The 15,548-nt window shown below is 47.3% G+C and overlaps 1 protein-coding gene across 1 annotated transcript in view; it reads right to left on the reverse strand.

Moving 5' to 3' along the window:
• The window catches only part of PHIP (pleckstrin homology domain interacting protein), an 863,049-nt gene that overhangs the window by 829,489 nt on the left and 18,012 nt on the right, over positions 1–15,548 (reverse strand). The window contains exon 4 of the mRNA XM_030199061.1: positions 2,939–3,089. Within this exon, the coding sequence (XP_030054921.1) occupies positions 2,939–3,089 (151 nt within the window). The remainder of the gene's footprint in view (positions 1–2,938; positions 3,090–15,548) is intronic.

A 15,548-nucleotide genomic window follows, 5' to 3' on the forward strand; every position in this document is an offset into this window, starting at 1 on the left:
CAAACGCATCAGATGAACAGGCTATTGACATCCCAGCCGGTGTTACTGAAGAGTTTCATCACTACGTAGCTGTTGATTACGATCTACAAACAGCTGACGACAGCACTGATGTCCAGATATGCGCCTACACACAGGCAACGGCTGATGATGAAACAGATGATGAAATGAGTAGCGAGGCACATGCTGACGAAATTCAACAACCTCCTGTCACTTTTGCACGAGCGCTGGAGAGTCTCAACAACGTGCAGGCCTATCTGGAGGCCACTGGATATAAGTGCTATGACAGTTTTTACCATCTGGCAGACGTAGTCTATGGAACTCACAGACACAATAGTGTACAGAGGACTATGACTGATTATTTCAAGTAAGCCTAACGTCAGTTAACGGAGCCTGCATACTGTACATATAACAGTACTGTACATATGTTTATCAGATGTCAAGCTTCTTTTTTGGGTCACAACGGTTAAGTGCACACTCCGGTTAACTGCATGTATTTCTTTGGTCCCAGACCCTTGCACTTAAGCGGATTGCACTGTATATGTATATATTTTTTTTTTTAATCTAAGATCCAAGATTGTTTTTAGATATTTCCCTGGTGGAGTGTCAAAATATTGCTTAAAATGCCAAGAGTGAATTCCACAAGAGTAAGATGGCAAGAATGCTTATACTTTATAGTTGGAGGTCCAGTTTACTTGCTATCCTGTCACTAGACATTAGATTCTGCTATATTGTACCACAGTACTACAACCATATCCTTGGTATCAGTGGTTCTCAACCCAGTCCTCGGGACACATCAAGCCAGTCAGGTTTTTAGGATATGAACAATGAATATGTATGAGATAGATATGCATACTATGGAGACAGTGCATACAAATTTACCTCATCCATATTCATTGTGGATATCCTGAAAGCCTAGACTGGCTGTGTGTGTCCTGAAGACTGGGTTGAGAACCCCTGCTTTGGACAGTCAATATACAACAGAAATATCTGTTCTTGATTTTTTTTGTTTTCATAATGTCAAAGGGAGTTCTCTATCCACTTCCATGAAAGGATATATAGTTTTCCAGCTGCAAGGAATATTGGAGATGGATCCAAAAGGAAGACCTGTGGACCCTTCTCTATCCAACCATTTTGGTGAATGCCCCCATAAATGCTCCAAGAACTCTGAACCTCTTGGCTTATCTAATGAGATAGGACCTTTATCTTGACCTAATCTGGTAACATTTTTCATGCCCACCTACAACTTGCAACAAAGAGGAACAGTCTTGCAAAGGATGATAATTAGATGATAAATGCTGACCAGCAATGGGAGCTGTTCCTGAAACACCTCCAATACTGATTCTACCAATTCCAGTAACTCAGAATTATTTGGCTTATCAACTAAAAACATTCTAATATTCTTTAAACCCCCTCTCACCTCTTCTTTGAGAACCGAGGCTTTAATGCTCCTAAAAGTGACCCAAGGAGCAGTAATCTTCCTCTGGAATAAGCTCTTGCAAATCTAGATTTCATTGGATCTTCTCTCCATCAAGAACTGCTGCACATATTGTGCCTGCACCAGGCTCTTCAGCACCAAAATCAACCCATGCTCTGTGCAGTCAAGCACTAGAAAGGTTGGCACAGAAACAGATGGTACAACTTTAAACAGTTGCTGCACAGAATCTTCCTGTGACTGGCTGGTCTGTTACACCAAAGGTTTCATCTGCATAAGGTCTTACAGCAGCAATTTCTTCTGCACAACCAGTTACTGAGTCAAGACCTGCTCTAGCCTTCTCTTTTTAATTATGTTCATCCTTTGAAGGATGCAGCCTGCCCAGCTTCCCAGTTCTCCTACCTGGAGTCCAGTGGCATTTTATCTTCTCCTCTTAAGGCCTGTAAAGAGACAGATCTTCTTTTCCTATTTTTCCCCTGTGACTTAGGTGGCAGAGGTGTCCACTGGTGAGGACTGAAGATTCTTCATCTTACAACCTCTGATGCACCTTGCCCTTGGGACGTCTTGTGAAGTTAACAAAATTAAGGGCTCTGTGGCTCAGTCCCAGACACTTCCGGTGGGTGTCAGACATCTTCCACTCACATTGGGCATCTTTTGTAGCCCTGTCAAAAAAATGGTTTGTGATGTCAAACCATTTTAAGATAATTTTCTATCTGTTTTTAAAAGATGTAGAGGAGTGTGCAATTCAGCTCAAGAGGGAGAAAAATCATCCAAAAGATGAGGAAAGGACAAAAAACATTTCTGAAACAGCAAAATGTATGCCTGTGCAAAAGCTTGGACAAAAACACAAAGACTGAAGAAGTCTTCTGAGATAGCAGCTCTATAGGAAGTCCTGCTCACGCTTAGAAAAATTAGAAACTCAGAGCTAACCCTCTCTCAGGACCATCCGATGGCATCACCTGTTTGTGTGACCGATTCATCCTACTTGTTGATGAAGAACCACAAAACATTTACAATCAATATCTACAGTATTCAAAACGTTTCATAGCTCACCAGCACACAATCCCCCAACATTCCTTTCCCCAACCATCACACTTCCCCACACCTAAGACCTCCCTCCTTTGCCACCACCTCCCCCTCCTTTGCCACCACCTCCCCCCCCCCCCCCCCCCCGTAAAAAAAATACTGTTACCTTCTGATCAACGCCCTTTGGTCTGAATCCTGTTACTTTATGTCAGCCCTAACCCCATTAAATCTGCAACTGAAAGAAGGCAGGATGCTTAACATGGTTGCATTTGAATGCAATGGAGGAGGGAAATTACATTTTTATCTATATATAGAACAAGCTGGTGACCAGGAAGACAAAGTCAAAAAATGGCTTTCAACTGGACAAGGGAGGATTGGAATATTAGCAGGGTACATCGAAAAGCCTGAAATAGAACACTGACTACATATCTATTACACATCTAACATTTAGAAACTTATTTCATTATTAGATAATCATACTTTTGCTTGTGCGCAGTAAAGACTGACGACCAGCTCCTAATAAGGTCTGCACTCCAGGAACACTCTGAGGAATTTCTTGCTCTAGAAGTGGCCCAAGTCGTCGACATATTTGCAACAAATGATCAGGTGCCAAATGCCTATAATACTTCACCTAAGATAAACAGAGAAATAAAGGAAGAACATTAGCTTACAGCAGCTTATTTGAAAAATAAGCAATGGCCATTTCTGAAGAACTGCACTTTGTTTTCTGTCTCTCACTTTCCATCATTTCCCACTTCAATTTTTAAAGACAAAAAGCAGAATGCTAAATAAAAGCAAATCACAGTATATATTTAAATGTCTTGTAAATTATGTGGTCACTAGAACTTCAAGGAAAAACTTTATGCAAATTACTTTCTAAATCACTTCAATGTGTCCCATTTTGTATACTGTGATTTCCCTTTTACTTAAAAATAAAAATACAAACGATTTTTGCTTAGAGAATGATGCGGGGACAGAGCACGTGGAGATGGGGCGGGGAAGAGGACAAACTCTGTACCTGTGTCATTCTCTACTTTGAAGGCTGTTAATGAAATGGACAGTTATTTATGTGATGCAGATGACAATGTTCATTTTTTGGAAAAACAAACATAAGTGATGGCCACAACTGGCAAAATTTGCATGGGGGATCCTGTGCATTCCTGCTACCAGAACGTCTTCTGAGAAGACATTTTCTATTGCAGGAAGGACTGTGGAAGACAGGAGAGCTAGTCTTAATCCTGAGATTATTGATGACTTATTATTCATTCACAGATTAAAAAATAACAATGCTTTGTAGGGCATATTTCTCCATCTCTAGGGCATACAGAGCGGGTTGTATTTTGTACCCCTGTACATTTTAACAGGATGGATTAGGATTCTTTGGGGTAGTAGAAGTCAGCTATTGTTGGGTTGGAAGGGTGGAGTTATTATAGTTACTCATTATTATTGTTTTCTCTTTGTGATACATAAACAGTTGCTTAGAATATTCCTTTTTATACTTTAACAAAAAGATTTAAATATAAAATCATAAGTGTTTGAGGTTTCTGCAGGTGAGGACAGAGCCCGCGGGGACGGGACATGGTGGGGACAGAGTCAGGGCATGCCCAGACAGGGTAGGGAGGAAAAAAAAAAACTTTGTCCATGTTATTCTCTATTCTTGCTGTGTATCTATTTGAAGCTAGTTAAAGAAAACAGCACTATAAATATGTTGTTTCATTTGCCATCCAATCACTTCAGCATACAAGTTCTATGATCTTTTTTTCTACTGTGTGGCCACTTTTCTACAAGAATACTACTTGTACGTATCTGTGTACGGTCATCTCAAATAATAAAATTCTACACCAAGGGAAGGGTAATCTGTATTGAGCTTAGCACTCCCAATCATTTTGAAAAGTCAACTCCTAATATTCCACAAGATCATGCAGATTATCTTTCAAAAGTAAAAATGTTGACTTTCACATCTTTAAAAAAAAAAAAAACTACATTAACAAGACCAAATTACACAAATATAGGAAAATTAGGTTCTTACCTTGGTAATTTTCTTTCCTTTAGTCACAGCAGATGAATCCATTAACTGATGGGATATGTCCGCCTACCAGCAGGTGGAGATAGAGAACACTGAAAAACCATAGTGCTCTATGGACAGCTAAGCTCCATCTCCCTTCAGTATTTGAGACTTCCAAAGCAGAGTGTATCCTCAAAGTAGAATAACATGAACTTTCCTCACAGCAAACGAATGCCCCAGAACAGGAGCAATAATCACACAAAGGAGGGACGATCTCAACCTCCTGTAACAGATCATTAAACAGAAATCCTGAAGACTGTTTTCCAACTTCTCCCAATAAGGGAACATATCTGCAGGAAAAACTGAACAACAAAACAGATACAAACAGGGAGGGATCATGGATTCATCTGCTGTGACTAAAGGAAAGAAAATTACCAAGGTAAGAACCTAATTTTCCCTTCCTTGTCATCAGCAGCAGATGAATCCATTAACTGATGGGATGTACAAAAGCACTCCCTAGTTAGGGCAGGAAGATGCCACTCCACAAGCAAGCACTTGCGCTCCAAACTGCGCGTCCCACTTCGCTGCAACATCCAGCCTGTAATGCCGGACAAAGGAGAGCTTAGAAGCCCAATTAGCCGCACTACAGATCTCATGAAGAGAGAGTGCTCCTGTTTCTGCCCACGAGGAGGAAATCGCTCTCGTGGAATGCGCTTTAAACGCGTCAGCCGGAGACCACCCTAACAGCAGATACGCAGAAAAAATGACTTCTTTGAGCCAACGGGCTATAGTGGCCTTAGACGCCGGAGACCCTCTTTGAGGACCTGACAACAAGACAAAAAGGTGATCAGAGGTCCTGAAGTCATTTGACATTTGCAGAAACTGCAAGAGAGCCCTGTGAACATCCAGAAGATGTAACTGCCCAAAAGATTCCAGAAACTCCTCCCTAGAAAAGGAGGGCAGATAAATAGGCTGGTTTAGGTGAAACGCTGAAACCACCTTAGGCAGGAAGGAAGGCACAGTACGTACCGTTACTCCGGACTCTGAGAATTGCAGAAATGGGCCTCGACAGGACAGAGCCTGGAGCTCAGACACACGTCTCACCGAGGTCATGGCCACCAAAAGGCCTGTCTTTAGAGTCACATCCTTCTCCGAAGCTCGCCTCAGCGGCTCGAAGGGCGAACACTGGAGAGCCTTCAACACCAGTCCCAAGTTCCAAGCCGGACGGGGCAACTGCACTGGCGGGCGGAGCCAGAGTGCCCCTCTTAGAAATCGGGCAACGTCCGGATGAGTGGCCAAGGAAACGCCAGAGACCTTCACTCGAAAGCATGCCAAAGCTGCCACTTGCACTCGCAGGGAACTGTAGGCCAAGCCTTTTTGTAAGCCATCCTGCAAAAAGTCCAGTATCGGTGAGACTGTAGCCCGCGTGGGTGTGATCGCCTTTAAAACACACCAGGCCTCAAACTGGCGCCAGATCAGAGCATAAGCCACGGAAGTGGACCGCTTGCGGGCCTGCAAGGGAGTGGAGATGACTTTGTTAGAATAGCCTTTGTCTCTCAATTGCACCCTCTCAAGAGCCATGCCGTAAGACCAAAGCGGCAGGGATCCTCCATGGTCACCAGTCCCTGCATCAACAGGTTCGATACCAGAAGCAAAGGAAGAGGGGCCTCAACCAGCATCTGCCGGAGGTCCGCGTACCACGGCCGCCTGGGCCAATCCAGGGCAATGAGAATCACCACTCCTTGATGTAGCCAAATTCGCAGGAGGACTCACCCTATCAAGGGCCAAGGAGAGAACACATAAAGGAGGCCCGGAGGCCAGGGTTGAGCCAAGGCATCCAACCCCGCCGAGCGAGGATCTCTTTGTCTGCTGAAAAAGCACGGGACTTGGCATTTGCGCTTGACACCATTAGATCCGTTACGGGCGTTCCCCATTTGGCACAGATCTGAAGAAACACTTCATCTGCCAGTTCCCACTCCGCTGGGTCAATTTGATGCCTGCTTAGAAAATCAGTTTGCACGTTGCTCTGACCTGCTGTATGCGCTGCAGAAAGAAGCTGCAGGTGTAGCTCGCCCAGTGGCAAATCTGAGCGGCCTCCACGGCCAGTGCTCTGCACTGAGTGCCGCCCCAGTCGATTTATGTAGGCCACAGCTGTCGTGTTGTCCGACAGAACTCTGACAGCCAGCCCCTCCAAAGTCTTGTGAAAGGCCAGAAGAGCCTGGAATATCGCTCTCAGTTTCAAGCGATTGATGGACCACCCCAATTCCGCGGGTGTCAACAGACCCTGGGCATAGCTTCCCTTGCAATGTGCTCCCCAACTGACCAGGCTGGCATCGGTTATCACCAAGAGGGAAACGCCAGCGGCATTCCTCGCCGCAGCATGCTGTCGGACAGCCACCACTCCATACTGAGCCGGGCCACAGGGAGCCACGTTAGTCTGCGTTGATAATCCTGGGACATTGGAGACCATCGTTGAAGCAGGGCAATCTGCAGAGGTCTCGTGCGCTCTCGCCCATGGCACTACCTCCAAAGTCGCTGTCATCGACCCTAGCAGCTGGACAAAGTCCCAAGCTCGCGGGCGAGGCATCCGCAGGAGCAGACGGACCTGATTCTGAAGCTTGCACCGCCTTTGCTCGGGTAGAAAGACAAACCCCGAGGCCATGTCGAACCGAACCCCCAAATATTCGAGGGACTGAGAGGGGATCAGGTGACTTTTGGGTATATTGACAACCCAGCCTAGAGATTGCAGTACTGAGACCACTCTGGCTGTGGCCAGACGACTTTTGTCTGCCGAATCCGCTCTAATGAGCCAGCCGTCGAGGTATGGGTGAACCCGGTTACCCTCTCGCCTGAGAAAGGCAGCTACTACCACCATTACCTTGGAAAAGGTGCGGGGAGCTGTGGCGAGGCCAAAAGGCAAGGCCCGAGATTGGAAATTTTTTCGCAACACCGCAAACCGGAGAAACCGTTGATGCGGGGGCCAAATAGGAATGTGCAAGTAAGCTTCTTTTAGGTCCAGAGACATGAGATATTCTCCTGGCTGTACCACCGCAATGACGAAGCGCAGGGTTTCCATGCAAAAATGTCGCACCCTTAGTGCCTCGTTAACTGACCTTAAGTCGAGGATTGGTCGGAAAGACCCGCCTTTTCGAGGCACCACAAAGTAAATAGAGAAGCAACCGCAGCCGCGTTCGGCGGGAGGCACAGGGATCACCACCCCGAGATGCAGCAAGACTTGTAAGGTCTCCTCTACCGCCACCCACTTGACGGCAGTACCGCATCAGGACTCCAAAAACACGAGGAATGGACCGGCGCCCCGTCATTGAGGGGGCCGCCCCTGAACTCCAGGCCTTGAACCGGCTGCTGCGGAACGCTTGTCTGAGCGAAAGGAGTTCCTCTGCTGAAAACGGGCACGTTGAGAAAACCCAGCAGAGCGCCCCGGGCGATACCTGTGAGCTTCACGGAAGCGAGGTCTGGAAGAGGAGAGCCACACAGAACCCTTGGAAGAAGGCCTTCCAACGCTCGGGGGAATCAGCCAGCCCCAGGCCATCAACACCCGGGGGAAACCAGGTAGCAGCGCAGTGTCAGACACGTGCGGCAGAGCTCTTTTCAGCATGAAAGCTTATGCATTAAAAGCACAAACTCCGGGGAGAAAAACTCACCCTGATCCTCCATCTCCGAATCAGGAGAAACGGGGACAGGAGCTCCTCTGGTAGCCTCTAACCGAGGCATCCCCCTGCACTCAGACTCCTCCGCAACAGCGAGGGTCGAGGCATGCAGCGCTTCCAACATTGAGCCCGCTACCAGCTCCACTGAGTGGGAAGAATCATCGCTCGCCATGCTCGTACCAGCTCTAACATCTAAAGAGCACGTCTTACAGAGCCCCGCTGCTGATCTACGTTTACCCCAACGGGAGCAGCGTTTAACTGCTTCAGCAGCCATCGTCCGACTGGCAATATATAAGTAAAATGGCGGCTTCGCACCAAAACCTACCCCGATCGGAAAGGCGTCTGCGGGACCTCCCCGGAGGAGCTGGGCACCACTCTCACCTCAAAAGACCGAGTCAAACGAGCTCCAGTCAAGCTGCACATGGAAAATAGCCTCAGAATAGCTACGCAGAGCCAATACGTACTCTTTTTTTTTTTTTTACGCTGTGAGGAAAGTTGGAGGCAGGCAGCAACAGAGGTACTCCAGTAGACAGGGGGGATGGGTAAGGCAGGGAAAGGGCGAACCTATATGTCTTCAAAGTGGGCACCACCAGCCACAACACCCCAGCTTCAACTCGCAAAAGCACAGGAGCCACCCCAGGCAGAATTTTTCCAGGAGCTGATCAAGCTACGTCCACACCTGCTGGGAGATAGAGAAATACTGAAGGCAGATGGAGCTAGCTGTCCACAGAGCACTATGGTTTTTCAGTGTTCTCTATCTCCACCTGCTGGTAGGCGGACATAACCCATCAGTTAATGGATTCATCTGCTGCTGATGACAAGGAATTACCCTTTGAACATATTCTAAATTATGACATAAAAGATGCTTACTACGGTAAAATTAGTTCTTACCTGATAATTTTCTTTCCATTAGTCCCAACAGATCAATCCAGAGACTTGTGGGTTATGTCCCTCAACCAGCAGATGGAGATAGAGAGAACTCCGAGTTTACTATATGTGGTCATGTGCAGCCCTCCACAACTCAGTATGACGATACCAAAGCAGATCATCATCCTTATAGAAACACAAATCACACTCTCCTGCCTCTCCCCTTGTCCTTCATGTTAAAGAACGGAATCACGCAACTGCCACCGCAGTGCTCCACAGCTGACTCGCTGAACTGACGAAGTGTAGACTTATCAATGAACCTAAATTCCAACAGACCAAAACAGGTGCAACCGAACCAAACTTGGAAACTAACAACCGGAACCACAAAACCTCAGAAATAACAGAATCAGGGAGGGCCTCTGGATTGATCTGTTGGGACTAATGGAAAGAAAATTACCAGGTTGTGGGATGTACCAAAGCAATCCTTCAAGTAGGGTGGGACACATCAGCCCCATAAGCCAACACAGACGCCCCAAACGCCGCATCCTGTTGCACCGCCACATCTAGCCAATAATGCTTCACAAAAGTGTGTACCGATGCCCAAGTAGCCGCTTTGCAAATCTCTTCCAGAGGAACCAAACGACTTTCCGCCCAGGATGCAGACTGAGCCCTCGTAGCATGAGCGCTCACCCGAACAGGAGGCACCTTGCCCACGCCAACATAGGCCGAGACAATGGCCTGCCGTAACCACCGAGCTATCGTGGCCTTGGATGCCATGTTTCCTTTATTAGCTCCAGCAAATAACACAAACAGATGATCCAAATGGCAAAAGGATTTAGTGACCTCCAAATACCTCACAAGCACTCACCTCACATCCAAACAATGTAGAGCTCGGAATTCCTTCGGATAATCTGCCTCCCGAAACGCTGGCAACATCACCGACTGGTTCACATGAAAACGTGAAACCACCTTAGACAGAAAGGACTGCACCGTCCTGACACATATCCCGGCCTCTGTGAACTGGAGAAAAGGGTCCCTGCAAGACAAAGCTTGCAGCTCCGACATAGAAAAACAGCCTTCAACATAAGATCCTTCAAAGAAGCCTTCCGCAAGGGTTCAAATAGAGAACACTGCATCGCCCACACCAAATTAAGACTCCACTCTGGCAGCACCGGAACTCTCGGAGGGTGGACATGGTTAATGCCCCGAAGAAAACGCACCACATCCAGACGTGAAGCCAACAGACGATCCTGCAGAAGGCCTCTGAAACATGCCAAAGTCGCCACTTGAACTTTCAAGGAACTCAAGGACAGGGCCTTATCCAACCCGTCCGGAAAAAAATCCAAAATATAATGCACAGAAGCCAACTCCGCCGCAATCCTAGCGGAAGCACACCAAGAAACAAAGGTGCGCCAGACCCGCGCATAAGACGCTGAAGTAGAGCGCTTCCGGGCCAGCAGCATCGTACCTATGACTTTCTCTGAATGCCCTGAGATCGCAAGTGGGTGGCGACAACCACCATCACTTTGGAAAAGGTCTGCGGCGCCGTTGCCAAACCGAAGGGCATGGCCTGAAACTGAAAGTGTTGACCCAGCACCACGAAGCGAAGGAAACGCTGATGTGGCGGCCAAATGGGAATATATAAATAAGCCTCCTTGAGGTCAAGAGCAGTCAGAAACTCCCCTGGCTGTACTACCGCCACCACCGAGCATAGGGTCTCCATCCGAAAATGCCGGATCCTCAGGGCCTTGTTTACCACCTTGAGATCGAGCACCGGGCGGTACTTCTCGCCCCTTTTTGGCACTACGAAGTAAATGGAGTAACGACCCTTTCCCCACTCGGCAACAGGAACCGGACGCACCGCTTCCAACTGCAACAGCTCTGCCAGTGTTCCGCAGACCGCCATCCGCTTGGCTACTGCTTTGCAAGGGGACTCCATGAAAAGTCTGGTACGGGACGTGCGAACTCGAGCCTGTAACCGTCCTGCACAATATCGAGCACCCATTCGTCTGAAGTTACCCTGGCCCACTCTTCCCAAAAAAGGGACAGGCGCCCCCCCTATGGGAGGAAAGAGATGGGCCAGGGCCCCAACATTGCGTACCTCTGGCGCCCTGCTGCGCTCTGGATCCTGACGACGAAGGTCTGCGGTCCCCCCTAAAGGACTGCTGCTGCTTCTGCTGAAAGTGAGGCCTTTGAAAGGTGCCAGACCGTCCCGGCCTGTACTGCTTAGCCTCCCTAAAACGGTGACGCGCCGAGCGAGAACTCACCTTCTCCTCTGGCAGCCGTTGACCCTTAGAGTCACCCAGCTCCTTAACAATTGCTGTGAGTTCCTCTCCAAAGAGGAGCTTGCCTTTGAAAGGAAGACGAGCCAGACGAGACTTAGAGGCGATATCTGCCGCCCAGTGCCGTAACCAGACCCAGCGGCGGGCAGTTACTGCCAGCGACACTCCCTTGGCTGATGCCCAAAACGCATCATACAGCAAATCCACCAGATATGCCAGCCCGGACTCCAAAACCGGCAGGAAGTCAATCAGCTCTTCTGCCGAAGCTGCCTTCTGGACCCAAGAAAGACAAGCTCTTGCTGCATAAGAGCCACACACCAATGCCTGCAGGCATAATGCCGTCACCTCAAATACTGATTTAAGCGATGAATCCAGCTTCCAGTCGTGGGGATCCCTAAGGATACTACCGCTCTCCACAGGCAAGATGGTCTTTTTTGTGACCGCTGAAATCAAGGAATCCACAGCCGACAACTTAAAAGGACACTAAGTCCTCCGGCCGCAAAGGGTAAAGCCTCATCATCGCCCTCGCTACCCTAAGGCAAGCGTCAGGCAAATCCCACTGCGCTGCAAGCAGCACCTTCATAGCCTCATGACCATGAAGGCTCTAGAGGGACCCCTAGTCCCTGTCATAATGGAGGGAGCCGCGCTAGTTGCAGGGACTGCATCTGGAGGAGAGATATTTAATACCTCCAAGGCCTGCAAAATAAACGAGGGGAGCTCTTCCTTCCGGAACAGTCTTACTGCCGTGGGGTCATCCCGTTCCCTCGATGGCAACTCTCCCTCCTCCAGGTCCTCCGAGGGAGCGTGCAGGGAGTCCCCTGAACCAAGCCCTTCCTCATTATCAGATGAACCCGACACCTCCTCTGCACCAGAGACTGCCAAATGAGGCCTTTTAAGCTGGTGAGCAGAAGTAATCTGCCTGGATCCTTGAACACCCAAGCTGGACGTCTGCTGCCCCGAAGCCTGCCATTCCCCTCATCTGAAAGGCTCTGTGCATCAGCCACACGATCTCCGGGGAAAAAGGCATTGCAGCTTCGTCCACCCGAGAGCGGGAAAGTGAGCACCGCACCACCCCCTCCCCCGCTACTTGTCTGCGGGGTGCCGACCACACTGCTCGCGTCCACCCGCGCCATATGTGGGGAATCAAAAATGGCGCCCGCGGGAGCGCACGATGCACTCACTGTTTAGGGCCCAATTCCTCCGTCTCTCGCCCCTGAACGAGCGGAGGACACCAGGGGATCCAACACCAGCCCACCCCGTGCACCAGGAACCCCCTTCTTTGGCTGTCTGCTCCTTCAGACATGCCTCGCACGCTTCCGATGCTGCTCGGCGGTTCCCACACCACGAGCAGCGCTTAGCCAATTCAGACGGAGCTGACATCCCTGCCGCTCCGTCTCACCCAGCCCTCCCCCGCGCTGTCAAAACAGCCAGCCAAGCATCCAATTTTGGTCTGAGGGAAAACCCTGACGGCCCCGAGGCTTTTTTTTTTTTTTTTAACCTTGAGAAGAGGCAGGAGAGCAAACGGGAGCCGGACCCTGCACGGACGAAATTGGGGAGGTATAGCCAGAGCTAACAGCAGCTCCCTCAACCCCACAACAGGCTCAACAAAACCCGAGGGAACGGGGATGGAGCCAGATCAACAGAGAGCTGCACTGGTTATGACCCTCCACCTGCTAGATAAGAGAGAATACTGAGTTGTGGAGGGCTGCACATGACCACATATAGTAAACTCGGAGTTCTATCTCCATCTGCTGGTTGAGGGACATAACCCACAAGTCTCTGGATTGATCTGTGGGACGAAATGGAATATGTCATTCTAGTTTTAAGAGTAGAGAGGTGTGGTAGCCATGTTAGTCCACTTTTAAAGGTAATCAACAGAAATAAAAACAAAATAAAACATGAAAAAGAAAATAAGATGATACATTTTTTATTGGACATAACTTAGTACATTTCTTGATTAGCTTTCGAAGGTTGCCCTTCTTCGACAGATCGGAAATAAGCAAATCTTGGTAGATGACAGTATATATAAGTGAGACATCAAAGCATTTCAGTAACAATCTACCAGGGTGGGGATGGAGGTGGATGGGTGAGACAGGGGGATATGCATGGAGACAGCAGAGTGACAAACAAAGCAGTACAATTTACAATTTTATGGCTTATAATGAGCTAGAAAGCCCAGATCTCTGTTAAGTCCTGTCTGGTGGGTGTCAAAATATTTAATCATTCTGACTTCAAAAGTCTTATGTTCCTGTATTGTTTTAAAGTTACCTTTCAGGATTCTTACTATGAAATCACTAGTACAGTGTTCTGTTTTTGTAAAGTGTTGCCCCACAGACGTGGCAATCTGGCTGGCAACGGCGTTTTTCATGTGATGTCTATGTAAGTTAAATCTTGTTTTTAGCATCTGGCTTGTTTCTCCAATATAGCATCCTTGGTCACATTTTTTACACTGGATGATGTATACCACATTGGAAGATGAGCATGTGAAGGATTCCTTTATGTTGAATGTTTTTCCTTTGTGAATGACTGTGGGGTCCTGTGAGATGTTTTGGCATAGTTTGCAGCTGGATATATTGCAAGGATGTGTGCCATTCTCTTCTTTTTGAGTCAGTGTTAGGAGCTTACTTCTAATTAGCTTGTGTTTTAAGTTGGGTGGCTGTCTGAAAGCTAGCACTGGTGGGGATGTCTTCTCTCCTGCAGAATCACACAGAGGAAAACAGCTTAACCTGGAACAGAAACAGCTCTGCAAAACCAACATCCCCAGACACCTTGTAGACACTTGGATATACATCTGAGGCATGTGAAAATCAGAGCCCAAAACCAACCAAGAAACACTGATCACACCTTTGGAGATGCAGATCACATGGGGATAATAAACCTCTCGAACCATCAATTATCACAGCATGAAGTCTCTGTACTCTCCAAAGAACTTTCATTTTGCCCATCCAGCAAGTGGATGAAATACAATTATACTCAGACCTGGAAGAATTTTTTAGAAAACTGCGCCTGAGGGCACATTTTCACAATAAAGGGGCACCCAACAAACCGGAATACAGTTCTAAACAAAAGAACACTTATTTCACCCCACAGGATGGACAAAACTACAAACTTGACAACTATATAGAAAACTTCAGACATAGGGTAAAATCACAACTTTCCACCAAACAAAAGAAAATTCTGTACAATCTTACCCCACCAGAAAGAGCGGCTATAAGAACACTGCAAACTAACGAATGCATTATCATCAAACCCGCAGAGACAAAGGAGGAGCAGTGGTAATTATGGACACACAAATATACATTGAAGAAGGGCACAGACAGCTCTTAGACAATACATACTACAGGAAACTAAATGAGGACCCAACACAGGATTATACAAAGCAACTAAAAGACCTTATTAAAACATTTCCTAAACAAGTACAGCCACATCTGAAGAAACTCATACCAAACCAACCTTCTGTGGGCACATTCTACATGCTACCCAAAATTCACAAACCCAGAAACCCTGGCAGACCAATCATATCAGGTATTGGCACACTCACGGAGGAAATATCTGGACTCATAGAAGGAATTCTGAAACCTCTCGTGCACAAAACAAACAACTTCATACAAGATACCACAGACTTTCTGAATAAATTGAAAACTATCAAGCAATTACCACCTAGCACCCTTCTGGTCACGATGGATGTAGAATCACTATACAGCAACATCCCCCATGCGGATGGCATAGCTGCATGTGGGAGGTTCCTAAAAACATCAACAATGGACCATCAATACTCACCAGAAACTATTACAAAACTAATCAAATTTATTTTAACTCACAACTAATTCTGCTTTAACAATGATATCTATCTACAAATAATGGGCACTGCGATGGGCACCAGGACAGCACCCCAATATGCCAACCTCTTTATGGCTGAACTGGAAGAGACATTTCTGAATACATACCAGACCAAACCCCTAAACTACTACCGGTACATTGATGATATTTTTATGATTTGGACTGAGGGGGAAGAATCTCTAAAACCATTTTACAATTCCTTCAATACATACCATCCTACAATCAGAATTGACTACTCCCCAGAAAAAGTCAATTTTTTGGACACCACAGTCTCAATCAGCAATGGTAATATACAAACATCTATATACAAGAAACCCACAGACAGATGCAGCTACCTCCACAACTCCAGCTTCCATCCTTCACATACAAAAAGATCCATTATTTACAGCCAAGCCACAAGATACCACCGTATCTGCTCTGACCCAGGG

This window comes from Microcaecilia unicolor, chromosome 3 (assembly GCF_901765095.1).
Source record: "Microcaecilia unicolor chromosome 3, aMicUni1.1, whole genome shotgun sequence".
NCBI lineage: Eukaryota > Metazoa > Chordata > Amphibia > Gymnophiona > Siphonopidae > Microcaecilia > Microcaecilia unicolor.